The sequence below is a fragment of the Serinus canaria genome, chromosome 26 (genome assembly GCF_022539315.1).
Source record: "Serinus canaria isolate serCan28SL12 chromosome 26, serCan2020, whole genome shotgun sequence".
Lineage (NCBI taxonomy): Eukaryota > Metazoa > Chordata > Aves > Passeriformes > Fringillidae > Serinus > Serinus canaria.
Genome location: NC_066339.1, coordinates 1,121,800 through 1,149,745, shown reverse-complemented (window position 1 = coordinate 1,149,745; position 27,946 = coordinate 1,121,800). Strand labels below are relative to the sequence as shown.

Genomic DNA, 27,946 nt, shown 5'->3' with positions numbered 1-27,946 from the left:
AGTTTCAATGTTTCTGTGATTTTTACCCTGAAGTTTTTATCTGCCCTTTCTCCTAGACAAGAACCCCTGAGGTTGCTGGCTGTCAGTGTTCCTGTTTCAGAGGTGGCTGATCTGAAGGACTTGTTACAGAACTTCAAATTAGGGAGGAATTCCAAGCAATGTTCTTCAAGAAGGCTGCAAAGACCTTCAGTATCTTTGTGTTGCTTTTCCTTTTGTTAGAGCTCTGTGGCTGCAACTGTCAAATGCATTTCATGCTCTTACCTCACCACCACTTGCAAAAGCTGCACTTCACTTGTTCTGCTGAGAGTGTGGGGATCTTTGTGGCTTTTCATTTATTTCCAAACCCTGTTGAGGAACCTGCCTTGGGTGGCTGCTGCTGATGTTCAGTGTTCTTAAGAGATTATGTCCCACCCTGTGCCTGGTGCTGTCTTCCAGCAGTTCAGGACTTTATTCTGTGCAATTCTGCCCACGTTGCCACAGCAATGCCCTATGCTGAGTTACTTTTTTTAATATGTGTATATATTTTATACATATATATATATATACACACACACATATATATATATATTTATTTTTATCTTACCTGCTGGCTATCACTGTCCCTGTTGTCTCACACATGCAATCATGTTTTCACTCTTACACAGCCCTTGGCACTGAGCTTTGTGTTAAATTGGAAAAAAAGAATCCCTTCCTGCAAGAAGGGCCCAGTTTTCTTTTGCTCCCCCAAAATCAGTGTAAGACCATCTGGGTGTTGTAGCAGGGAGCTGGGGTACCAGGGCTTAGCTACAGCTGCTGTGGAACCACAGACTCCTCTGCTCCCTGCTGAGTGGGACAGAATGGTTTCTGCCTTTTTTCTTCACAACTCCTGTGATGTGTTTATGTGGAAGGCAGAGCCCATGCGTGCATGGAAGTGTCCCAGTCACGTCTCAGTATGCTATAGAACAGTTTCTGCCATTGTCCACAAATGCTTTTGAATCTGGTGTTAATGCCTTGCTGTGATCATATGAACATATGGCACCCAGAGATGGGGGTTCCTTTTCCTTACTTCCCTCATCATTCCAGCAAGTTACTGGCACTTCCATGCAGAGTACTCCTGTTTCTTGTTTTACTTGTTGCTGTGTTTAGTGTTTATCTTCCTCTCTGTGTTTTCAAATTCTGTGCCTGTTTCTTTGCTTGTTCACTGCTGTTGCAGATCCTGGCAGAGTGTTTTGGCTCCAGCTCTGCCTATTAGAGCATATGTGCACTGGCTTCCTTACTGTCACTGCCTGCAAGTACTTCATGTCTGCTAAGTGTCTGCACGTGTTGGATCTGCCTGATGAGGCTAAGGGGGGCAGCTTGATCCCATACTGGTTTAGGCTGTGTTTACTTTGGGCTAGTTGTATTAAACATTCATACATGATCAGTGCAGGCACTTCTCTGAAGCACCTGTGTGCTGATACACCTCTTTTTTTCTTGCTAATTGTAGTTGCTGGCAGATGAAGAGTAACCCTTACTGTTGTACTTGTGGTCACTAAAGGCTTTTCTTGTTTAGTCTTGTACTTCCTTGTGGAAGGTGCTCTGAGGTATGTTGGAGACCTTGAATTTTTTACATCTTTCTCAGATGTGTGTGGTTCCAGGTATGAAGACGTAAGCTAAGATTCCTTTGTGAAGCTCCCTCAGAACTCTGCATTTGGAGGCCTAATTTTTTTACTGTAAAGCTCTTAAATTCTTTCCATTGCCAGGTTGTTTAATGCCACTCTTTCCCCTTTGAATGCCTGCTGGCTCCCCAGCTGCTTTGAACCTGTGTGCAATCTCCCATACTCATTATCAGTCTTCCTTGGCATGATTCATGTGGGTTTTTGCCACCTTTTCTTCGCTGACATTGTCACCTTTGCCATCGGCACTGACTGAAATGTCTTCTCTGCTTTAATTCATGTAGCTCTTGCACATTTTCCATTGTGCTCAAGTGATCTGCATCTATTTCTGCACCTTTAAATCCCTTTTAGGAGCAGTTTTTCCATGGCTTTTTGAGTGGTCAATGAGTGGTTTTAACCCAGGTTTTAACTTGGGTTTTAACAGACAACTCCTTGTCTGTTCAACCTTGGACTGGACATTTTTAGTGCATTTTAAGTGATCCACAGTGCTTAGATGGCTTTGTGTGTACTTGCTGATTGAAACCTGGCTAGTAGCTTGGTGGGAGAGTTTGAGAGTGTAAATCCCTCTGAAATGCAGGTACCTGAGTACAAGGATCCCTGAATCCTGTGCCGTTGCCCAAGCTAATGAAGTATCCTCACTGCTTTGGTAATGCCACCCTGGTGTGTCTGAAAGCGAGTCCTGGAGCATGTCTGGGTAACCGAGGGGGATTTTAGCTGTAGCAGAGGCAGGAAGCCTGACTAGGAACAAGATTTGCTAATTAAACATTTTCTGCAGAACCAGCTTCTCTCCTTGCCTCGGCCTGGGGGTGTCACAGCACTGTGGGAGGGACAGGGGTTCATTTGAGGTGGCACACACAGTGACAGAGGGCTGTGTAGAGCTGGCACAGGGCACACTCTACTGAGCTGTGGGGGATTTCTGCTGTTTTTTCTTGCCCTGGCAGAAGCCACAGCTGAGTCCAGATCCTCCTAGGGGATCAGTGGTGATGGTACTTTGTTTCACTGCAGTCAAGGGGCTGGGGCAGAGGAGCTGCATTTTCATGTCTCAGTGTTTTTTCTAAGAAAAAAGATAGGCTTTTGTGGTTTTATACATTGTGGCAAATTGTGTTTCCCAAGTTGCTCTGTTGTTGCCAGGGCTTCACTTTCTCAAGCATTGAGGCCTGGGGCTGAGCAGTCACCCCAGGCTCCCTGAGCAGTCGGTGCAGAGCAGCAGGGGGGGTTGGGTGAGGTTACTTTGACCTATTTTAGGCACCTGCCTTAAGATAATGAACTTCAAAGCCTCACCCTCACTGCCAGTCAGTACTACACAGGTGCCAGGTCCCTTGCCAGCCTCCACACCATGAGAATCCCACCTGCTGCACGTCCTGCCTGGAAGCAGGCTGTGTCCCACTGCTGTCACTTGCATGCTGAAGCACAGGAAGGTACAGCCCAAATTCTTGAGTGTGAGTCAGTGACTGCCTGAGAGCAAGGTGAGGCGTGTGAAACAGCACCTCAGCTCTGCCTTTCCAGCACTTCCAACAGCTGTGGTTTGCTTATCCTTGTTCTTAGGGTAGTCTGAGCAAGGATTTGGAGTAAGGCTTTACTCAGCTTTAATAGCAGCTAATGATAGGGTAAGGGACTTAGAGAATTTTATTAATAAAAGTAGTGCTGAAGACAGTTGCACAACTAGGGGGGAGCTTCCATATTGGCTCCACATGTTCACCAGCTGTTCTTACCTGGCTGTTGACAGTCCCCACTGGACCTGTGTGCAGCTGGGGGACTTCTGTCCTCGGCCACTCTGTTCCAGCCCACAGCTGAGGCTCAGGTTTCCTGCCTGCCCCCTCTGCAGGCCCCTCAGCAGGGTTTCCTGTACTCACAGCTCCAGCCTGAGGAGTTCAGAGCTGCTGGGGCTCTTTGGCTCCCCCGGAGTGCAGAAGGGATCACAGGGAGCAGTGCAGAGAGGGACAGGGGCACGGAGGGGAAGCTTCTGTAGGAAAGGCAGGGACATACCAGGCCATCTCTAGATTAAAACCAATGGTTCTGTTGTAGCAAATGTTGCCAGCAAAGTCCCTAATTCCCCATCTGAGTGCTGCTGCTGAGCCTCACCCAGGGCACAGTGTGAGACGGATGATCTGGCCTGGCATCAGAGCAAGATCCAGTGCAGTGCCTGAGCTGGGAGCTATGCTGTAAATGCAAGAGCCCAGTGTATTCAGAATACTCCATAATTTTGACCAGGATCCCAAAATCACAGTACCTTGTCACTAACAGCCCTGTTTCTCAAGGTCTGATGTGCATCACCATCTCTGGGAGCAGCTGGAAAATGTAAACCCCTTCTCTAGCCTTGATGATGACACTTGGACTGTGTTGCAAGTTTGTGCAGGCTGTTGGTTTGCCCAGGAAAACTGGTTTGGTTTGATCTGTCAGAGATTCTGCTTACTAAATCTGTTTGTTCCCAGGAACCTATTTTCTTAAAGAGTGGAGAAGCTCAGCACATCTCTTCCTGCCCTGTACTCCTCTAAACATGTAGAGCTTTAATTAGGCCAGACTGTGCTGATGAAATGAGGGCTTTGGCTTCAGTGGAGTTTCAGCTCCCAAGTGGTGCTCATGGTCCCTGGACATGGCGGTGCACCTCCTGGGCAGGATCTCCAGCTCACTTCTGGGTTATTCTGCAGTGGAGCTTGTGGAATGTTACCATATTTCCCTGAGTATTGTTCATTGCAGAGCTGCTGGCAGCTGTTGCCTTGGCTCTTCCAGTGTCCCAAGAGCAGATATCTTCTGTCTGCTCAAAAGTCCAGGGTATAGTGTTTCCTAAAGCTGCTCTTCTCAGTGTTCCTGTTGTGCCAGGCCAATGGCACCAGGGTTGGAGCAGGTGGCTGCAGTGGCAGCTCTTGCTGTGACACAGAATTCAACCAAACAGACCCAGACTGGGATGGAGGGTGTTGTGTCAAGGGACTGGTAGGCAACCTTTGTCTGAAGAGGAGAACTGGTCTAGAATGGCAAGGGCAGGTACACAGAAGGGGGAAAGATTAACCTGATTATCCTTACTCTGCTCTCATGAGACACCAGCTGCAGAGTTGCATCTAGTTCTGGTCCCCTGCACAGGAAGGATGTGATGCTGCTGGAGTGAGTCCAGAGGAGCCCATGAAGCTGATCAGAGGGATGGAGCAGTTCTCCTGTGAGGAAAGGCTGAGAAAATTGGGATTGTTCAGCATGGGGAAGAGCATCTTTGAAGTGACCTAATTGGAGCCTTCCAGCACCTGAAGAGAGCCTACAGGAAGGATGAAGAAAGACCATTTACAAGGGAATGGCTTCACACTGCCAAAGGGCAGGGTTAGATGGAATATTGGGAAGGAATTCATTCCTGTGAGGGTGCTGAGGCCCTGACCCAGAGCAGCTGTGGCTGCCCCATTCCTGAAGTGTCCAAGGCCAGTTAGGACAGGGCTTGGAGCAACCTGAGAATAGTGGAAGGTGTCCCTGCCCATGGCAGAGTGTGGAAGAAGATAAGCTTTGAAGTGCCTCCCAGCCCAAACCAGTCTGGGATTCTGTGATCTTCCTTGCAGTGTCTGAGTCAGATACATAAATGCAAACAAATCAGCATAGGCTGTGTGGTGAACAGAGTGCTCCAGGCAGGTGACAGCTGGTGCAGGAGAATGAAGGGGAGGTTTGCCCTAGTAGGAAAGTTCAGGGTATGGTGTCCATCCAAGAAAACACAAAAGATTTGCTAAATGTTCCTCCAGACTGATGGGACTCCTGTAGTCAGATGGTGAGTGAGGAGAGCTGTGCTGCAGCAGCCTGGAAAGGGACACTCAGATGTGAATGTTCTGGACAGATACTCTGGAGCTCACAGCTGGGTGAGGATGATGGAGCTGCCAAGAACAAATCCCTGATGTGGTGAAGAACGCTTGGCTTCTGTTGGAAGCCTTGGCACTCCTCACCTTGGGCTAACCCCTTTGGATGGCCTTTGCACTGTGTGTTGGAGTCCTGCTTCCTTATTTCTCACTGTCCCTGCTTGGTCCCTGCCAGCCCTGCAGCTGCTCCTGGGTTAACACTGAGCTGCAGCAAATGGGGGAATTCTGCTCACAGGGCACAAATGGAACAGGCTGGGAGAAAGCCCATCTAATAAAAGGTTAATTAATGGCAGTCAACTGAACCATGAAGAAGGAATGTCTGTACTCATTCCAGCCGAGGGAAATGAGCTTTTCTTCTGCAGCTTGTGCTTCTTACACTTGGGGAATTGGGTTTCTAAGCCAGACAGTGCTGTGCCACACTAATCCCCTGAACAGAGCAAATACTGCAGATGTCACAGCAGAGGGAAGATGCAGAGAAAGCAACGTGCAAAAGTACACATTTGTGGTGATGAAGTGTTTTCATTAGCAGTAGCAAGGTTAGCAGGAAAGACAAGATGCTTGATGGGATGCACAGACCCTCCAGGGCTTCCTGCTTACCTTAAATCTCCATCTTATCTACCTCTGAGCCCCTTTACCTTCCCTTCAAGGCACCTGTTTTTTATCCCTAGGTCATCCCTTGATCTCCCTGCTCTGCCCATCTTCACATCTTTGAAGCGAGTGCTTTCTCTTCTCCATCAGAACTACCCAAGTAAAACTCCTCTGTCTGAGTGTTTTTTTCATCACGGCCCCATGGGAGGCCTTTAGATGTGACAGAAGTAGCAGAAACAGTCCTGCTGAATGTGGTCCTTCAGCTCTGATGAAAGGAGTCCTCAGGGAATCATTGCAGAAATGGATTTATTTGTGGAACACCATAATTCACTGTTGTCCAACCATCCCTGCCCCTCACGGACACTCAGACCTAAAGTTTCAAAGGTAGTGTTCTGCTCCCTGCCAGAGCCCCTCAAGTTTGGGATGTGCTACAGACCAGCTGTTGGAAGGTGATCAACCAGCTTAGTTTTCTCTCCAGATGGTGATATTTGGTGATTTGTACCGTGGGGTCTCTTGGTGTAAATGGAAGTACAAACAGATATGGTGCATTTCACATCTATGGTTAAAGCTCCCTGACTAAACCTGATCTTGCTTTAGTACAAGGAGAGGGGTATAGTGACTTCTATCAGATGTAGGTCAAACTCGGGGAAGGAAAGGACAGGAGCCTCCTCGAAATTGGAGATGCTCCTGCTGGCTGAAGGCCCTCTGGGGCTCCCCGAAGCTGAGTCTGCCTGGTCTCCTGGAGCTGCATCTGGGTGTGACTCCGGGCCCACCCCTTCCCTGCAGAGGTGGGACTATCCGAGCTCAGCCCGGCGCTGCTGCCGGTGCTGTGCTTCCTGGGGCTGGGTGCTGACTCAGAGCTCGGCTTAGCACCGGCGCTGGCCCAGCACAGCCCGTGAGCCCAGGGTGGGATGGAGAGCAGCCTGGGCTGCCAGGCTCGGAGGTGGTGCCTTGTCCTGCGGCAGGGACAGCCCCCGGGGTGTGGGTCCTGCTCCTCTGCATCCCCCCAGGGAGGCTCCAGCAGGCGCAGCTCAGAGGGGAGGATTTCTCCCTTTGACACCGCCTGCGAAAATGCTTTACAAAAGCTGTGTCCGCTTGCTTTTTTTCCTCCATTTTTAAGGGAGGAGAATAATTTGGTTTGTCTTAAACTGGCCCTGAGCACTTTGTACAAATTTTTGAGTCACTGTAACCGTGAGCAGCAGCATGGAGAGCTGACAGCTTCCTCCTCATCCCATCTGGGGAAGGTGTTCTGGGCGGTGGGAGCGTCTGTGTGACATGGGGCCGATTCCATGAGCATCCCTGCTGCGGCAGCGGGGTGAGCTGGGGGCCTCGCTGCCCGAACCCCTGCCAGCTCTGCAACTCGGTGTTACTTCTCCAGCCGCGGCAGGTAACAGGGTTTTACTGTTAACTTTTCTGAGTTTTAGTGGAAATTTGAAGCCGGTAAGTGAAGTTTTACAAGAAATTACACCCTGAGCATTGTATGCACGTCTCAAAAGTTGCAATTATTTGTTTCGTTGTCGGATGTGACAGCAGCGCGTTGGCTCCGCTCTGGACCGGTGATTTGAAGTACCGAGGGTGACTTGGTGCCTTCAGGAGCCGCGGAAGCCCCGGCTCCGGCGCTGCGGGGCTCCGTGCCGGGGGTCCCTCGGGCCCGGGGGCGGTGCCGGGGCGGGGGGCCGGTCCGGGGGCGGGAGCGTGGCCGCCCCCCCGCGCACGTGCGCTACGTGCGGCGCCTGCTGCGGCGGGGCCGCCCCTCCCCCGCCAGGCACCGCCCCCCAGCCCCACTACTGGGGCCGGGACCGCCCAGTGTGGGACCCCTGGCGGGGGGAGCCCCGGTAACCGCCAGGGCGCGAGGGGGCACATCGCTGCGCTCCCTCGGGAACAGGAGTGCTCCTTACCCCCGCGCTGCCCGGGGCCGGCGGGCAGGACAATGGCCCGGCTCCCCCCGAACAAAGGGGCCGGGCCGGGGCCGCGGGGGCTCCCCGGCCGGGGCAAACAATGCGGCCGCGCGGAGGCGGACGGCCCCGCCCCGCGCGTGACGTGACCCGTGCTCAGCCAATGGCGGCACGTGGAGAGGCTCTTTAAAAAAAGAAGCGCCGGCTGCGGTCCGCTGTCAGCTGTGCGGATCCCTCCGCGCATGTAAACACAGCGCCGGCGGCCCCGCGCGGGGGGGCGGGACGGACTGGCCGGGCCTTGGGGGACACGGTGGACGGGGAGCGCGGCCCGGGGGCCTCCCCGAACCAGCGGTGCTGGGGGGAGCGGCCGCAGCGCGCCCGGGCCGAGGGGCCGCGCACAAAGGCAGCGGGGGGGTGCGAGGCTGCGGTCCGGCGGGGCGGGGGGCACGGGGAGGGACCCTCAGCGGCCGCAGTGAGCGGCGCTCTCTGGGCCTCGCTCTACTGCCGGGGCCCGGGTAGCGGACGAAAGATCGGCGCCGCGCGGGCCAGGCCGCGCTCCAGAGGAGCCGCCGCTGCCTATTCCCCCCGCCCCCAACGGGCCCTCCCCGGTCCGGCCCCGGGCCCCCGCACAAAGGCGCGGGCGGGGCGGGGCAGCCGCGCCCCCTCCCCTGCCCGGGCCGGGCGGACTCTTTTCCCAGCCCCGGCCCCCCCGCGGACGCGCACGGAGCGCGGCGGCTCCGGAGATTGTTCGGAGCGCGGAGCGGAGCGGCCGCCTCGGCCGGGCCATGGCCGAGTTCCTGCCCCCGCCCGAGTGCCCCGTCTTCGAGCCTAGCTGGGAGGAGTTCGCCGACCCCTTCGCCTTCATCCACAAGATCCGGCCCATCGCCGAGCAGACCGGCATCTGCAAGGTGCGGCCGCCGCCGGTGAGTGCCCGCATGGCGCCGCCGGGAGCGGCCTTTGTGTGGGGCCCGGCCCGGCTCCCCCCGTCCCGCAGCCGCGCAGGTGACCCCGGGCAGGCGAGGCCGCCCCTCAGAAGTTTCACTGGGCTGGGGCTGAGGGGACCGAAGGAAGCGGCCGCTTCCCCCGCGAAGTGGCTCCTAAGTATCGGAGCTCCCCGTGGGGGAGTCGCCAGAGCGGCCGTGAAGGGAGCGGGGGCGGGGAGCAGCTGCCCCGGCCGGGCCCGGCCTCTCCCCGGCTCCCGGGGTTGGCCGGGCCTCGCGCCCGGAGCGGCCCCGCCGAGCCCCGGAGGAGGTCCCGGGGTGCTGCCCTCCATGTTGGCATTGTGGCGGTGTGGGGCCGGGGAGACCCGCTCTCCGCAGCCCCTGGCGCCGCTGCGGCCTCCCCGGCCTCGGCACACTTTTAGCGCAGGGAACTGTTTCTCAAGTTGGACAAGACCAAACTCCGCAGCCGTGAGTTTGGCTGGTGGCTGTTCGAGCTGAAGCCTAGACAGACATGGCCACCATTTTAGAATGCAATCCACAGTGGGAAGAAGTAGTAAGCCTTCATCTTCATCATCATCATCTCAACCGATGGTGTAGTAAGCTACAAATTAGGGTATGAATTCTGATTTCCCCTTGTTCGTCGACTCAATTTACTAAGAAATGCTGTGACGATCTTAGAACCACAGTTTTGGGGAGTCAGAATTGTTAGTTTGTTTAAAGGTAGGAACACCCACACTGGTGTGGAGAGGGGCTTCTGGAAGTAAAAATCTAATTAAACAACGTGTGAATCATCTTTATTTTGAGTGGATTGCTCTTCCCCTAAGTGGAACATGTCTTGGGGTGGTGCAGCCAGGAACGTGACGGCAACAACTAGAATGTTATACAGGCACTGAGCTTACATCTCCTCCAGCAAGGGGAGAAGCTGACTGAACAGTTTTTAGGCTGAAGTTTTGCGAGTGAAACTTTGACTTCAAAGAAATAATGTTCAGAAACACACACTCCTCACTTTTGTGTTTTGGTTGTTGCTGGGATTCCTGTTGTGTCCATTCTTTTCCTTCTGAATTAAAATTGTAGTAACTTGCTGAGTTAGTGTCTGAGGTGGCAAAAATGTTTGTAGGAGAGTGAATAATGTGAATCTTGCTGGAGAGGAAAGAAGGTGTTCCAGCTCTCTGGAGGAATAATCCTCGATTGCTGCTCTTGAATTTGTGTCCTGGTAGAATATGGCAGGGCTTCTTTTCATGCACAGCAGCCAGATGCTCAGAGTTAAGGGGGTAAGATGGTTTTCGTTACAGAGTCACCACTGAAGTTCTTTAGTACTTTTTAGTAGATGTTTTGGGGTTTTAAGTTTCCAAGTTGCCAACAATGTTTTAGCAACTGCGACCAGAACTGCTTTTTTTGTTTGGTTGGGTTTCTGGGGGGGTGGGTGTATTTTTTATTTGTTTGGGTGTTTTTGAGGGGAGTGTCTTTTTGTTTTAGAAACATCTCATCTAAAAAATCCCATGTTTCTTGGTTGCTTGTGTAAAAAGCCAAAACCTTGTCAGAAAGCTACTTGTAGGAGGTTATCCCTTGGAGATCATAAATCAACAGCCTTCAAAAGGACTGAATTACTCACTGCAACTGCGTTTTCAGCCGCTCTCCTCTATGGCTTTTTGAAGGGGCAGGTATTGCACTAGATATTATACCAGGTGTTGTGCCTGCCTGGCCATGTGACCAGCTCTTTGAGCGTATTTAGAAGCAGGATGAAAATAGTTGGAGCTGCTGAGGGCTGAGCACAGGTAGTTCTGTGGAACCTGGCTTTGGGAGAGCTGAGCTCCCATGGCTTTATCTTCCCTGCATAATGCCTGGGATGACTTGTGAAGTGCGTGGTTGGTTCAGAGGCCTGGAGCATAGAGGGAGCTCTTCCAAAGCAACCAGAAAACCCTTTAAGTTGACGTAGTTCCTGGCCTTCCCCCTGTGATCAGGAGCTGCAGTGAATATTCAGTTATTGTTCTTTGTGGTGTAATCGAGGGGTCTGTAGTTCTGTGAGCTAGAGACTGCACTGCCCTTTGCACAGCAGTGTGTGTGTTCCAGCTGGATGCCTTGTTTGGTGATGGCTGGGGTTTGGAATCTTCCTGCATCCGAGGGAATCTCTTGCCGGCGTGCGCAGTCTGGTTACGTGCCGGGAAGCAGGTAGGCAGCACCATGAACTGTTAGAATCTGTGCCGAGAGAGGAATTGAAAATTTCATGTTGGGCTGGCATTGTTTTAGCTTAAACTCTGCTGTATAGTTATCAGCAGATGCATTTGTGTTTCTGTATATGAGTAGCAGTATGGAGTAATGTTGTGTGAGGCTGGTGGTGCCCAGCTGTAGCTTCCCCACTTATTTACGACCAAGTCCTTGCTCCAGAGCTGGCTTTGATGCTCCAGCACCTGAGCATGCACAGGAGAGCTGCCTGGGCCTTGAAGGACCAGCAGCAGGGCTTTCTCTTGTCCCTTTCTGCTGGCATTAGCTGGGAACCAGGTGGGCCCAGAGAAAATCACACCTGCAGTGGCTTCTTGTGTAGCAGCTTTGGAGGACAGTGACCTGTTTAGATAGGGAGGTAGCTGACATGCAGAAGACATCTGGGTGGAAGACAGAGGATTCTGGGTGATCGCTGCATGTTCACAAGATGAATGTCCAGGAATGTAACAGGAGGTGCAATTTCTGCATGGCAGTTTCCAGCTGAGCACTCAAAAGGAGTTTTCTTCCCTTTATTCTAGTTCAGTTTGTTCCAGCCATCACTAATGACTGAGTTTTGCTCTCATTTGAGGATTTCAGGATGCTGCCGTGACTGGTGGAAGGTGCAGCAATAACCAGCTCACTGGCACTGTTCTCTGTGGCTTTTTGTCAGCAGTGTGGAGCATGAATAGAGAGTCCCACTGGCAGCAGAGTGCTCGAATGGGGGTTGTTCCTGGTAGTTAATAAGCTGCATAAAGTATAGATTTAAATTTTTGTCTTGTGGATCTGCAGGGGAAGGGGCAGCAGGAAAGTCAGTGGGGTACAACTTGCTTGCAGTCCATCATGTGCCATTTTGTAGTTAGAATTTTCTTCTATGAACCAAAACCGTCTTTTGTTAGCATTTCTTCATTTAAACAGTATCTGATAGTTTGGAATAAACTAAGTTTACTCCAAAACTTGGCATGTCAAGTGGTGGACTTACATTCTAGAAGCTTGTGATAGCTCTGCAGATCAGTGGGGGCATATAGGGGGTCAGATGAAGAACTGCTTGAGAATGGAGTTGTTCTTCAAGGTAGGTAGTTAATAGTAATTAATAGAAGCAAACAAAAATGTGAAGCTTAGCTTCAAGAGTTAACGGTGACATGTGGAGCAGGAGTGGTATCAAGTGCTCCAAGCCTTTTTTGAAGATGGACTCTTCCTTCACTTCATTGCATTGTTGCTTTGCTGCTGTGAAGAAATAATGAGTAATAATGACTTAAGCCTTACTTAACATATAAATGCTTTTCAAAATACACAGTATTGTACAGTGTACTAGAAACATCATAAGTTTCCCAAGGCCAAGCATGAAAATTTAGAACATCCAGGCTAAATGTCATTGCTTTAAATAATGTGAATATGGAGAAGTACTGTTAAGGCTTCCAAGTAACTTAAATCAAGCACTTAAAGACTAGAAAGTTTTTATTAGCAGAGCTGGAATTTTGAAGGAATTGACACTGGAGTTATCAAAATTTTTGACTGTCAGTTTTCAATAAATCCTGGAATACTAATGAACTTGAGAATGGGGAAAATTAATTTCCTTAGTAGTTTAAGTTCTTTGTGGGTGCAAGAGTTGACTCCCTCTAGCTCCAGAATGGAAGAATGTCTGGAATAGTCCTGGATAGGAACTTGGAAGGTGATAGTGTGGAATACAATTGTATGGACACTGATGTGGTCAAATTAGTTTATTCTTTTTTCATGATTCCATGTATTTGTGTGTTATTGTTGTCTGAGATCTAGCAATTCTGTTCAATATTCTAATTGCAGAAATTACTATTGTGCAAAATTAATACACCAAATCACAAATTATTTCAGCTACTAATGATTGTTTGTAATGAAGGATCCCTTTCTAATGGTGTCTCATAATGTCAAGCCAAGGGTATGTAATTTTCTTTACAAGTCTAGAAGAGCAAAAGCTGTGATTCTGAATGGAGTTATGGCAGTGGCTTGTTGCTTTAGAGGGATCCCAGTTGCCCAATAAACAATCCATATTATGAAACAGTAATCACATAAGTAGGACTCAATGAGGAGGTTCACCTTTGGAACAAAGGAGCATAGAGCATCTTAGAGGAGGCAGGAGTGCAGAAAAATAACTGTGGATCCCTGTGGAAAGCAGTGTAATGGTGGAATGGGAGCTCTGGATAAGCCAGTGCATGCAGCTCTGGAGTTTCTCAGTGAGGAATGGGAGGATTTTACCTCTGTGGCAGCACGAGAGTAGAAAATTTTGCATTCAGGATCTCACACTTGTTGGAGGATTTTTAAAAGATTTGGCAACTGGAGAGGACACAAGCATCAGAAAAGTTTTGCACATGAAATAATGAATTTTGAAATATTCAACCTTAGGAGAGCCTGAGTAGTGAAACCTAAAGGGTTAGGGCTTGGGAGAAATGGACCTGCTCCTCCAGGGACATATTTTGAGGAGCAACATTGATTTAAATGTTGTTTAGACCTCTTAAGGTCTGTTTAGACTTCTCATTCAGCTGGTTGCTTGATTTATTTTCAATTTTATGGAGAAAAAGAAAACACAGAACAAAAAAACTGTTCCGTTTAGGAGCAGCTTGACTGAGGGTTCTGGCAATCTAGTCCTGGAGCTGTGAAACAAAGTACCACTAAAACAGCAATTAATGCAGAGAATTGTGATACTTTGCCTGAAACAGGAAGTTGGTGGTGATGATCCTTCAGATTTGATGATACACAGAGGCTCAGTCAGTTGATTTTATCAAAAAGAAAACACAGAGGTAACTCAATTACAACATGTAAGTGAGCTTCAGTGGGAAAAACCAGAGGTGCTGCCATGTCAGTCAGTTCTGGCGAGCTGAGCCTGAGCCCCTGGTCCAGCTGAGCTCAGGTGAGCCAGGAAACAGGGCATTTCTGACTGAGAGAGGATCAGCTGTAAGGGGACAGTGGAGGGTGGAAAGTGGTGGATCTGCCGCTTTTGGGAATTTTGGGATCAAGAATGAATGAGGTTTTGGGCAGGCAAGAGATATTTTAGTGCTGAGGTTCCTGTTCCGTTTCTGTCAATTCATGTGAAGAAAAATAGATCCGCTACCAAAGGTCATTAGGAAATGTTGGCTTTAAATGAGGAACTTGTCGTATTCATCACAGAGGTTGTGCTGTGGAATCAGGTAAATTCAGAGTAAGTTATTTACTGATCTCTAATTAGCAAGAAAATATGCAAAAGAATAATTCTTTTTAGTTTATTATTTATTTTACTAGTGGCAGTGGCCATGCACCAGGATGCTGTGGTCACCATGAGTGGTTTCTGCTCTTCAGAAACGCTGAAACATTGGGGTAGGTTAAAAAACAATGAGGATTTCCTTTCCTTGCCTCAGTTTCTTTCTGTGAGGGATTTTCAACACACACTCTTCAGTTCATTGAAAATTTAAGATGAAACAATTTAGTCCTGAACTTTCCATATGGGGCTAGAATAACATAGATAGAATTCCTGTCATTGTTTAACTTAAGGTAGCTAATAGCTGAAAATGGATTTTAAAACTAAACATGGCTCCCTTGTCCAGCAATGAACCAGAAGCTGCCAGTGGATGGAAGCAAACTATGCCATGTATCCATTAGGATGTGCTTCCTCTCAAACTAAAGTGACTGGGTTGTGTCTGAGATGTGCTGGGCGAGAATGCTGTGTCCATGTCCAGGAGACCAGGTTGAATGTTTTTAGAAGTCAAGAAGAGCCTATGGGATCTTCCAGCCTGCTGCCCTTAGCAGTGCCTGAGTGAAAGATCTTCCTGGAATCAGGTGCTTTACCTGGGTGGTGAATCTGAGCAGCTGGAAAGGGAGGATGTTGTGGAGAGCCATGGCAGTGAATTCCACAGGGAATCCCTGGGTAGCCGACACTCTGCAGCTGCTCGTGTTTGAGGCTGGTGGAGTTGTCCATAGCTGTTCTGGGTGGCTGTGAAATTCAGGTCTTTTCCTAGTCTGAGTTACACTGGCAGTGAAATCGAGGTTTGAAAGCTGCCAGTTAGAGCTCTGAAGAGGGTATGGGCTCATTGCAAGGGCTGTGATGGGACAGCCCGAGGAGCAGAGTGTGCCGTCCGTGCTGGTTACACACTCTGGGAACGTACTGGGGATCAGAGCAAAGGTGTGCCCATGTGAGGGGAGATGGCAGCAGCTCTTGGGGTCTGGTGCCCTCACACACCCACAGCTGGGTCTGGCCCCAGCCTGACGGATCCTCTGTTTCAGGGTCTTGGTCAGTGCTCTGAAGTGAATAAGGGGTCTGGGATTTGCTGATAGACCCCGTTCATCCCCAGGTGTACCTGCAGTGCTGCTGGTACACTGGTGGTGTATCTGTTCCTTGCATGCAGGTGCCTCCATGGAGAGGAGCCTGGCATCTCCTGTGCATGAGTCTGGTTCCCTGTTGTGTTTAGAGGTTCAAACTCTGTATGTATTTTCTGTCCTTTTGGCCTTTGGGTCCCAAGGAGCTGCTGGCCCTGACACTTGAGAATTATTTCCAGCTTACCTGAGCCTTTATTTCTCTCCAGGTGTGGAGCTGGCACAGAAACACTGGGATCTAGAGGGGTGATTCCTACTGTACACTCATTTTCATTGGCTGTGGTTCTCAGATGAGAAGGATCTGTGGTTGGGTCTGTTCTCCCTTGCTAGTCTGCAATACATAGCAGAGCCCAGTTTTGTCTCAAATAAGAAATACTCTACCAGGCTCCTTTTTGGAGAGTTCTGCACATGAGGTGGGTTAGTGCACCCAGGGTCCCTTACTGGCAAGGAGGAATTCAGGGAGTTTGATGAAAAAATCTGCACCATTCAAAATGACCAAGGAAGGACTGTTCATCACAAATTGGGTTAGCTGATGATTGGAGTTTCCAACTGATGTTAGCCTTTAACAGGGTCACAGAGGGATTAGTTCCCGTTAGGCAGGAGCTTTGTGGCTGACCCACTACTGGGTGATAATGGGTTTGTGTGGATTCTGCCATCTGAGCTCCAAGTGTGTTTTTAATGTAGGCATAAAACCAGGAGGCTGAAAAGGACCTCCTGAGTCACCAAGTGTGCTCCTTTCCTCTCAGAGGCAGCAATCATGGAACACCTTTGCCAAGGCAAGATCATAGATGTGGGAACAAAGAATGTAGGTCAGGCTCACAGGGTGGGCATCCCAGGAAGGGGGGAATTGCTGCAGTTTATTGAATGAATGTGTTTCTCTATCAAGAATTGCTAAGATATTCCTTTGGATCTTACTATGAGCTGCTGTCTAGCAAAATAATGAAAGAGCTGTCTTTTTTGTGTGTGTGTCTGACATGGGAGAGACTGCAAGTAAAATGCTACTTGCAGTTTTCAAAAGATGTTGAAAAAATATAAGAGACTTATAAGAGAAAAAAGAGAAAATATAAGAGACTTAAGAGAAAAAAGCCCAAGGGAAAAAAACCCTTTTATTTGCAGGACTGAAAAGCTGGTTCTGTAAAGAGAAGGAAAAAAGTATTTGTTTATTGAAAAATGTCTTGAAACATTTCTTCCGGGAAGGATTCAGGAATAGCTGCTTTGGCAGCCAGCAGACAAGGGATTTGGTTATAAAGGACATGAGGATAAGGGAGGAGGAAAAGCTGAAGCCAACCAACTTGTAGAACAGCTTAGCAGGGAGGTTGGTAATTTCTTGTTCACTTGAATTCATAGGGGTGGGGGTGGTTAAATTTTAATTAGTGAGTTTGGGTGAGGTGCAGGTTTGCCAGCTGAAATGCAGTGCTCTGAAGCCTGACATCCCTGAACAGCTCAGTTGGGAGCTGGAATATGGAAATCACAGAAATAATTCTGCTGACCATTTGTAGTTCACATTACTGCTTGAAATATTAATGTGATCCTTAGAGCATGCCTTCTGCATGGCTGCACTTGACCCTTAAGTTTATAGAAGAGTTTGGAATTTTGAAGTCAGTCTCATTTTTGCATGGATTTGACGACAGGTTTATAACAGTTGCAGGCTAAGGTGGGCACAGGATTTTGTTTGTCCCTTGTAAGCTTATAACAGTCAGGGATGAACAAGAGCACACAATAGAGTAATTTCAAATGTAGAGTCCTGGTGGAGTAAGAACTGATTTTTTTTTTAGGAAATTGATTCCAAATTGTCTTCTTGCTCTCTGTATATACTTAATGCTCAGCATGGCTGTTGGAAGACATTTCAAACTGAACTTCTTACACTTTTAAAGTTCATTTTTTAAAACAGGAAAATCCAAACCAGTTCCTTTTAGGAGCTGGATAGAAAGGACAAGTCTTACTGATTCCCAGGCAGGAGCTTTAGGGAAGAGGGCCTGAAGAGTTGGGGGTGGGGGCTGGTCTCTTCCCCAGCAAAGCTGCTCATGTGGCTCAGCAGCTTGGCAAGTGAATCCTGCACAATAAAGCTCCCTCTCGTGGTGCTGCTGCCTTTCCAAGTGCATAAAGGCATTTCTGTCTCACAGAAATGTCTTTTCATGGGCCTGCAAGCAAGCATTGCATTTGGCTTGGTAACTTGTGCTTCAAAATGTGTCCAAGGTTTTTGTTGAGTAAATAATACACTTATTAAAGAAGAGTTGAAAGTATCTTGTTTAGGACTTAAGGAGCTTACCATACTGTGGAATAGAGAAAGATAAATATTAGCCTTATTTGTTATATCAACTTTGAGTAATTTGGATGCTCCAAAATAAACTTGTTGTGACTTTAAATGACTCAGTGACAGTCAGGATGGGCTGTCTGCTATACCTGCTGTCATTTCTCCAGATGGTGAATGGCTGTGGGTCTGCAGCAATGTCATCTGACACAGTTTGTGTTCAGTGGGATGTGCTGTAATGTGTCGGTAAAGCCAGGCGTGGATTTATAATAATCTAATGAGATATATTATGTATGCCATTCTTTCTCTCAGTTCTGCCTGCACTACTGTGGCCTCACCTCAAGTCCTTGGTGCAGTTTTGAGCAGCACAATGTAAAAAAGACATTAAGCCATTGGAGAGCATCCTAAGGAGGGCCATGAGAATGGTGAAGGGTCTGGAGGAGAAGCCTCATGAGGGGCAGCTGAGGTCACTTTCTTTGTTCAGCCTAGAGGAGACCAGGGAGACCTCACTGGGGTCTTCAACATCCTCCTGAGGGGCCGCAGAGGGACAGGTACTGATCTCTTCCCTCTCATGACAAGTGACAGGACTCACAGGAATGACTGGAGCTCAGCTGTGAGATGTTTAGGTTGGATGTCAGGAAAAGGTTCTTCCCCCAGAGGGTGCTGGGGCACTGAACAGACTCCCCAGGAAGTGGGCACAGCTCTGAGCCTGTCTGAGTTCCAGAAGTGTTTGGACAGTGCTCCCAGACACTGGGTAGGATTGTTGGGGTGTCTGTGCAGGGTCAGGAATTGGATGTGATGATGCTGATGGACTTGGTGGTCACTTGCAACTCAGCATATTCTATGGTACCTGCTTAAAAACCTCAGAAGCTGGAACTAATCCAGTGTTGCCTCTCATTAAGCCAAATTACCATCACCCAACAGAAGCTTTTGCAATGACTTTCTCCTTGCTGAAAATAAAACTCTTTTAAGGCTGTTAAATGTTTGATTCTGGCTGATGAACCCATCTGCCTGATAGGCTGAGAAGTCACCTTTTGAAAGTGCTGTTGTATAAATGGAGTTCCCAAAGCTTGTCTTTGAGAAACAGCTGGCGTGCCATCAGGGCGTCTTGGTGTGTGCGTTGGTCATTCAGTCATTGGTAAACTTCAGAACTGCAGAAGTAGGAAATGCCTGTTGTGACAGCTTGTGTTGTCTGGAGTCATGTTACTCTTCCAACGCAGTAGGTGACTGGTGCTTTGCCAGAGCCAGTGTCTTTGGCCAAACAGGAAAGACTGTCCCCAAACATGCATCAGTCAGTAATAAATAGACACATGGAGATCATGGAGATAATCAGCTAATTCTGGAGCAGGATGTTTCGGGTGCCAAGCTGTGAACGAGGTGTTTCTGTAAGATCATGCACGTAAACTTCCTCCTTTGCTTCCATAAGCAGAGGGGACTAGCCTGCTCTGTGCTGTCTGACATGGATTGGATCTGTGTCTGCCCTAGGCACCTTTGGAGCTGAATTTCTTTAGTCTGAGCATGAGCCAGAGCCTGTAGGAGCAGGTAATCCTGTTCCTCCTGTTGTGCCCAGTGGCATGCAGGCTTTCCTCTGGGCTCTGCCCAGAGCAGCAGCTGTGCCTGCAGACGTGGCCCGACCAGAAGTCTCCTGTGCTGTGCCCTCCCTTCCTTGGCTTCCCTGACGTGTTACCAGTTCAGTAACTTCAGGTGGTGGCCCTGAAGTGCAGCCAAGACTGGTGACAATTTCAGACGTGGTATTGCCTGCATGAACTGAATTCTTGCCCCTGTTCATCTTATTCCTGGTTCTTGTCCTCTGCAGATCCTTGTTAGAGGGTCTGGTTTGGGGTAATGCAGAGTCCACCTGGGAACAACCTTGACTTACTGCTTAGCAAAGCCAGAGGCAGCACAGCCCTCTTGGTTTCATTTACTCTCAGCTTAAGCGAAGCTCCCTACAGTTCTCCCCTGGGCAGTTCAATTCAGTTCTTAGTGTCTCAAGGGTCCTGTGTGTCATTGCCACCGTGTCCCCTCTGGTCTTGGTGCCTGTCTCCTGTTTCCCTGGTTTTGGTACAGAGCAGACTCTGGAGTTGTGACTCATGATGTAACCAGTTGGTTCAGCTTGAGAGTCAGATTTGTCCTGTTGAAGTACAATACTTCAAATCCTGCCCAGTTGTTCCCAGTTGTACTTCTCATCTTATAGCTTGAGGGCCCTAATGACTCGTCAGACAACAGGATATTAGAAAAGAATGTCAGTTCTCTTCCTCAGACTTGGTGGTGTCATTACATTTGGTTTTCTGGCATAGAGAATCGGCAGTCAAAGAAGGGTTAGTGTTATCGAGTTTCTCAGGAACACGTCTTAGGGCACCAGGCAGTCTTGTGGTTAAAAGCAGGAAAATAATCGAGAAATGTCCCACTGGTCAAGGATTGAGTATTCTTTGGATAATTTGTCATCCTGACCCCCTACCAACTGTCTAATTTCCAATTCAAATGTTAATTCCAATTGTCAAGTTGTGCTGTGCTGCAAGTGCCTTGCAGGATCAGAAAACTTCTATTAGCGATTTTGAGGTCTGGATTAATCAATGCAAGCTTGGTAAAATGTATGGATTGGTGGCCCTCTTGGCTCTTCAGCTTCTCCACACTCTTGGTGAATCTTGCTCCTTGTTCGTTTGTATGATAATTGCTTTGGAAATCATGTATGATTGGTTTTAACTCCAGTTTTCATGTTCTCTGTGAATCTAAAATAAAAAATACTGTGTTTATGATGCTGGTCTTACTTCAGTTGCCTCAGTCACCCAATGTTGAGGAAAGGTTTTCGTTTTCCTGTCTTATTTCATTGTGTGTAGCTCACTTCTGCATTATCTTCATTCTGTAATTAGTGATAATAAGATAACTTTATATGTAATAAATTTCTGCCAAGTTTAAATCAAATCTAATTTGGTTTTGTGAAGTTTTGTATTGCCAAACCAAGTGTGTGCAGTAGTTGTCAGAGATCTAAAAGATAAAACAGCTTTATAGTTGTGTTTATAAATAACACTTCAGTTGCAGGTACTTCATCAAAGTGATAATAATCTTTTCTTGAATTGGTCATATTCCAGCTCGTCCTGAATGGTTGCAGCCAAGGAAATTGTCAAGCTTTGGCACAGGTTGCCCAGGGCAGTGGTGGAGTCACCATCCCTGGAAATGTTCAAAAGATGTGTGGATGTGGCACTTGGGGACATGGGTTGGGGATGATTGTGGTGGTGGTGCTGGGTTAAAAGTTGGACTCAATGATCTTAAAGGGCTTTTCCAGCCTTAATGATTCCATGGTGCGGTGGAGGCTTACAATGCAGGACAGGTCTTCAGTTCCAAATGTAACTGATTTTGTGGTTCCATTATCTGTTTTTGAGGCACAGTGGAGTGTTCTAAGGGGTAGACAGTGGCACTCACTCCAGGTATCTCCCCATTGCTGCTGACTTGTTCCTGGTGAGGGGATTTGGGTGTCAGCACAGCCCTGGCTCCCTGACAGGTCAGGCTGGGACTGCTGAGCCCCCTCTGCACCAAGTTCCGTGTTCTGGTGGGGCTGAGGAGGCTCTGGAGGCCACTGGACACTCTTCATGCTTCAGGCTCTTCTCGCTTTTGACTGTTGCAGAAACTCCTTTCCTTTTCCTGCTCTTTTGATGGAACCCTTCTGTTTTCCAGGACTGGCAGCCTCCATTTGCGTGCGATGTTGACAAGCTTCACTTCACACCAAGGATCCAGAGGCTCAATGAACTGGAGGTAAACTGGAAAGCTGAGCAGTACTTCTGCTCCCAAATGTGTCTATGTGTTTTTGGGAGGTGATGTTTGCCAGAGTTGGCCATGAGCTGACAGCACTTTGGACCACAAACAGCAATTTTTAATTAGCACAGAAATTCATCTGTTTCAGAACCTGGTTAGAAACATTCCAGGCATAAAAGTAATATTAATGCTCATTAAAGGAACATAATACAGGCCTTTTCCACACAGGTGCTTCAAAGTAGTTAAACTGTCCAGGGCCATAGATCTGTGTCTGTATTTTGTACTCATACAGCATTTTTCAAAAGGAAAAGAGATGAAACACTTGGAGTGCTTTAAAAATAGCCAGCCTTTTGGAAGAAAAAAATTGCAAAATCTGGATTCAGTTTGTGGAAATTTGCTGTTCACAAGCACTTTCATTCACTGCTTCAATGAATTGACACTAAAGGGGAGTGTGAGGAGTCCTGGTTGGCTCCGTGCTGGTACCATTTGGGATGAGGGTGACTCTATGCCTGATTATTCTCCTGATTCTTGGTTTTTAAAGCCCTGACGTGGTCGTGTGAAGTGCTGGGGAAGGGCTCAGCTGCTGGCTTGGAATGCTAAGGGGGTGATTTGTGTGACTACAAGCTGTTCAGAGCTCCCTGGAGTTTGCAGACAAGCTAATCTGTACAGACATAGCCAGGTTTTACCTTAAGATTAGAGAATGTGCTGAAAATAAAATATGTCAAAATTTAAGTTACTGCTCTTACATAGCAGCAGTGCAGTGATCTAACTGTGGCAATTGCTGTGCAACCAGCCAGACATTCCCTGCCCTGACCCATTTGTGTCCTTGAAAGTGAAATAAATGCAGTTGAGAGTGAGAAGGGATAACAGAAAAAAAACTTCAAAAATAAAAAAAAAAAAAAAACCACACCTGGATTTATTTTTGGCTTATTGCAAATAAACCAAATACTAATAAACTATTGCAATAATTAATGTAGTAAATGCAATAAATCCTGACAATGCAGTTGGTTTATGGAGCTTTTAGCAGTAATAACTTACTGTTTGGCTGTTCTCCTAAAGTACTTTTCTCAATGCAGTAAAAGGTAACAAAAAGTGACTCGAGGAAAGATACAGATACCATCAATGGTATCTGCTTGGAATTTATTTTTCTTCAAATGATGAGAGGGAAAAATGCAAAATGACTCTTGCAGAGGGCAAAGCTGGGCAAGGAGCTCCAGCTGCAGTGCTGTAAACCTTATACAATAGCTACATCTGCTTTTAGCATGCAGTTCACTTGTTTGGTTGGTTGGTTTCAGGCCCAAACTCGTGTAAAGCTGAATTTTCTGGACCAGATTGCAAAGTTTTGGGAGCTTCAAGGATGCACACTGAAAATTCCACATGTGGAGAGGAAGATCTTGGATTTATTTCAACTTAACAGAGTAAGAGCATTATGGAAAAACTATCCTGAAGAGCTGCTGTGTTACTTCAATTCCTGGGATGAAATCACAGTGGGTCAGGGGACATTTTGGGGTATATCTAAACTGAAAAAAGTATTCTTTTGTTTAAAGCTAACATAGCTAATAGGACAATAAGATTAAAAATACATTATCAGGGAAAGACTGTAAGAAATACATTATCATGGAAGTTTGTCTGTGAGCTAGGAGATCACCTTAAATTTACAGCTCTTCTTTAAAACTGAGAATGGTATACTGGTCAAGTATACCATTCAACTTAGGCTTAATTGGATAAAGTTCCTGAACAATGACAAAAGTGAGAGAAAAAAAAATTCCATTAGAAATATGGAAGAAAAAAAATCAAAATACTTTTAGGATGGAACTTGTTAAACTTGTGGAGAAGTTCATGTATACTGATAGTAAGAGATGGGATTCTCCAATAGGATGCATTCTTTCTCTTTTTTTTTATGTTTAGGGCAGTTTTTATTGGGAATTTTTGATCTTATTTTATGGCACTTGTTGCAGTGAAAAGAACTGAGTGTCCTGTGCTAGAAAGTTGTGCTGGGATACAAAGTGACAAATTGTAGCCAAATAAGTTCTCAGAGTAGGTCGAGTGCTCATGGAACACAGGTGCTGACGACTTTGTAAATTCAACAGGTTTGTAATTCCTGAATTACAGGAATATGTTACAGGATTTACAGGTTATATGTTACATATTCCAGTTATTGCCTTAAAACAATTTAGATGTCGACTGTGGTTTTTTAAATCTCAGTTTTAGTGGTTTAAAATGTCAATTGGGATGTTGTCCTGCCTTTTTCCTTGAACACCGGTAGTTTTGCCATTAAATATGTGACTATTTTATTTTCACTTTTTAGCTAGTTGCAGAACAAGGAGGATTTGATGTCGTTTGCAAGGAGAGAAAATGGACCAAAATAGCCACGAGGATGGGCTTTGCTCCTGGCAAAGCCGTGGGCTCGCACATCCGCGCGCATTACGAGCGGATTCTCTACCCCTACAACTTGTTCCAGTCAGGGGCGAGTCTCTTGGTAAGCTGTGCTGAAACCAACTGCTCAGTTCATGTAGCAGCCACTCTGGGAGGGTTCTCTTGGTTTCTGGAATGTTTGTGAAGCTGCATTTTGTGCCTGGTGTCATGCAGGTGACCAGATGCCGTGCTCAGCAGTTCAGAAAGCCGTGGGCAAACTTTTCATTAGAAGTGAAGTTTTTAGCATTAGTCCTCCCAGGTAACCTCTGACTCCTGTTTCCAGCAGTATCTGTTGGCATTCTCTCTTTGCAGTTTACCAAAGCCTCATGAGAAGGGACGCTCCTGTAATGATTTCTGTAAGGCCAAGTACTGCTACATTCAGGGAACATTCCAGGTCCATCTTTGTGCCGCAAGTGCTGTGGCCCTGAGTGGGCACATGTCTAGAGTGACTGAGGGACTGTGCCAAGTCATGGCAGGGTTGTGCACGTTCACTAAGGGGGACAAGTTGCAGAAAGCTTCCTGGCTGCTGTAGTGATGTTAACAGCGTGACTTGGGATATTTTTCAAGCTTTAATCTTCATCCTTCTTAGTCATCAATCTTTGATTTGGCCATTAAACCGAAATTCAGGGTTGATTGAGAGTGGAGGCCACATAATCTCTAATGAGGAATAGGTCTGATCTTTTAGAGCAGCAGTCATTTATTTGGAAAACCAAAATTGGTTGCAGTTGCCAACATCCGTTTTTATTTCTTTGAAATGCTCTTTCCGTGATGATCTTTCAAAGACAGGAGTTCTGACCTTTTTTAAGCAATAAATGCCCTAATCCTGTTACAAGCAATATCTCTGTGTACAGAAATCAACGCAGGCCTTTACACAAAGCTACCAAAATGAGGAAGGGATTTGATGTAAGTCCAGAGAGGTTAGAATTAGGATTTTTCTGTAGGTAGTGACAATCACTTCTCAGTGAAGAACAGCTAAATTTTGCTGGCTCTTCAGAAAAAAGGGTCTTTTGCAAACAGGATAAGAACAAAATAGAGTTGAAGATAAAAATTTTCATGCTAATGAAACTGCTGGATCAAAAATAATTTGGCTTCCCTCAAACATTCATGTTAAGAAATGGAAAGCAACACCATTTTCTAAAGGCATTTAATTGAAAACTTGGCATTTGTATTAGGTCTGAAAACTGTGATTTCTTTGGGGGTTTTTATTGAGCTTACGTGTTTGTTACCTGTCTTTGCTGCCATATTTTTGAGGTGCCATTGCACAGGGAAAGATCTAATTTAAATTGTAAAACAATGAATATGGTACCATAGTATCCTGGGAATAGAAATTTCCTGAGAGTGTCTGTCACACAGTTAACACTCACTTCATGGTTTGCTCAGTATTTAACTCTTTTAGAAGAGGAAAACCACCTTAAATGAAGACGTGCTTCATTTTATATGACTTTTCAAGCTCTGCCTTGCAATGAGCACTTGACATCTGTCCAAACCCATGTGGAGGTAGTTCTAGACAAGTGATGCATGTAAGGTTAACTTATTTTTTTAGTTCCTCCCCTCCCCAGGCATTTAAAATATTCTCCTCCTATATGTGGCAGACACAGATTTTTTTAATGACCTGAGAGAATTCACAGAAATAAGTTGGGTTTAGCTCACTTTTCACTCTGATTTGTTGGGGTTTTTTTCCCTGACAGTGTTGTCTTTCAAGTGAGTTTGTTTTACAATACGTTTTTTGAGCATCATGTCAAATGAGATTCTTTTTCGCTTCCTTTCACATGTTCTTATTAAGTGGTGCTTACCCCGATGCTTCTTGTGTAGGTGTCTGTTACTGTGTGTCTGTTCAGTGTTTTCCTGGTAATCTAAGCACCTGAGCTGTGTTTTTGGAGAAGCTGTGGCTGTTCAGTGTGACAGCTGTCAGTTGGAGATGTGCTTCCTCCTTCAACAGCCTGTTGAGAGAAGCTCTTCACACAGCTCTGGTGCTCATACAGACAAGATTACTGCTTGTATTCACTGAGTCTTTTTTTTTTCTTTATTTGGTAATACTTGAAATAGTCATTGCCTTTTCCTGCAAAAGTCAAAAATATGAAATTATGTAGTTTCCACTAATGACTGTGCCATTACTTTAATCTCATCTAGATCTGTGTATAGCATTATCTGTTTGTATGGCTTCAATACATGTTAAACTGGCTTCAGGAGTTATTTTGACAGATATTCCAGCTGGAGATATTTCTATCTACATGCTGAAATAATGAAACTCTCTGGGAGCTGTTCAGAGGGGAATAGACCGGAATAGCATGTTTTCATTAAAGCTCATGTTCAGCCCAACAGCAAAAATTCCTTAAACCAGCCAGTTTGTAATACCCAAAGCAGCTCTCCACAGGGGGTATTTGTTTTCCTCTTATTTTGAAATTGGACTAGACAGGCCTTGGGTGTCTCCAGAGTAGTTGCAGTGAACCTGTGGGTACTGTCTCCTGCCACCTGTACCTCTCATTCCCAGCTGTAGTCACTGTGTGTCATCCCAGAGAGTCACACTGAATCCCTAGAGGGACAAGTGTCCCCTACTTGAACTGAGGTGTCCAGGATCTTCTGTCAGTGCATCTTCTGTGGTGCATTGCCCAGATGTTTCATGATTTAAAGTGCAGCTACATTCTGGGGGCCTCGAGGTGGTCTTACTTCTGTTTTTCAGTGAATCCAGCTGACTCAGTCATTGTGCATCTGGTCTCTTTTCCAAGCTAAGGCTTTAGTGACTTTAGTGAGATTCATATTTCCAAAGATTTATATGTGTGTGCCTCTGATAAAGATATTTCAGTGTAAGGCATTTTGTCACTATAGGACACGAAATAAAATGACTTGGACATGCAATTCTCTAAGGTAAAAAAGAGGGAAGTTTAATTTCTGACTCTGACATTTATAGATTTCTAAAAGTGACCATAGGTTAGAGGATGACTAACCTCTCCAATGTGCTGAACAAACTAAACAATTTATTTTATTTTAAAAATTTATTTTAATTTATTTTATAGTGCTACCTCTCCAATGACACTGAACAAACTTAACAGTTTATTAAATTTCTTCTCCTCCATAAAAATATACAAAACAATAAGTTATTTACATAAAGTGTGTGAGAAAGTTTGTTACAAGAATATAAACATTAAAAAGTTTAGAAAAACTTAAACAAAACAATAGACATTTCTCTGGCATCTTCATAGTTCCTGGAGAGCAATGAGCACCTCGGGAGTATGATGGGGTTTACCTTCCCTGGATGTGTAACAGGGGTAAACCAGTTGTGTCCTGCAATTACAGGGAGCCTGACTGACTGGCTTTTGTGTAGATTACTACCAGTGTAATTACTGCTGATAAATGTCTAAACCTGGAGGAGATTAATTGTATCCCTTTCCCCCCCCTCAGTCTTTTGACTTCCTGAAGGCCTTGTGACCATTCCTGCATTGTCCTTTGCTCTGCTAAAGGAGCTGCTCCCTTGTGGCTTCAGCTGAGGGGTTTTCACTTGTTTTCACTTGCTCTCTGTCACTGCTGAGGGTTCAAGGATCATGTGTGCAACCACCTTGTTGGAATATAAGGAGATCATGGTCAGAATGTGTGGGATGAGCTGCTGGGAAATGGTTGATAGAAGCACAACCTCACCAAAGCCTGATGGGGGGAGAGGGAAGGACTGGAGAGATGGCAGCTGTGTCCTTGATTGGAGCCAGTTGATCGTCAGTGTAGGAGTAAAGGAGCGACAGAGGAGTTCTCATCCTTATAACTGAATTGCAGGTGTTCTCTTGGTACAGCTGATGCTGTGAATTAACAGCCATTCCATACCACTGCCTTTGCCTCGGGTTAGAGAGGCACTGGGAAGTGTTTGTGCTTAAATAGGTGGTAAAAGATCATTATTTAGGAAATGTCTTGTGGTATTTTTCAAGGAACAGTGAATGCTCTTTTTTTTTGTGGGGTTTGGGTGTTTTTTTGGGGTTTTTGTTTGTTTGTTTGTTTGGGTTTCTTTATTTTTTCAGGGCTTTGTGGGTGGGTTTTTTGTTGGTTTTTTTGGGTTTTTTGGTTTTTTTTTTGTTGTTGTTGCTGGCGTTTGGGGTTTTTTTAGTTTGGATTTTTGGGGGTTGTTTTGGTTTTTTTGGGCAATTTTTTG

The 27,946-nt window shown here is 46.6% G+C and overlaps 1 protein-coding gene across 1 annotated transcript in view; it reads left to right on the top strand.

Annotated features, from left to right (window-relative positions):
• The first annotated feature begins 8,636 nt into the window (after positions 1 to 8,636).
• The window catches only part of KDM5B (lysine demethylase 5B), a 56,926-nt gene continuing 37,616 nt past the window's right edge, over positions 8,637 to 27,946 (top strand). The window contains exons 1-4 of the mRNA XM_009097334.4: positions 8,637 to 8,864; positions 21,322 to 21,399; positions 22,695 to 22,817; positions 23,708 to 23,878. Coding sequence (XP_009095582.2) covers positions 8,727 to 8,864; positions 21,322 to 21,399; positions 22,695 to 22,817; positions 23,708 to 23,878 — 510 coding nt within the window. The 5' untranslated portion in view covers positions 8,637 to 8,726. The remainder of the gene's footprint in view (positions 8,865 to 21,321; positions 21,400 to 22,694; positions 22,818 to 23,707; positions 23,879 to 27,946) is intronic.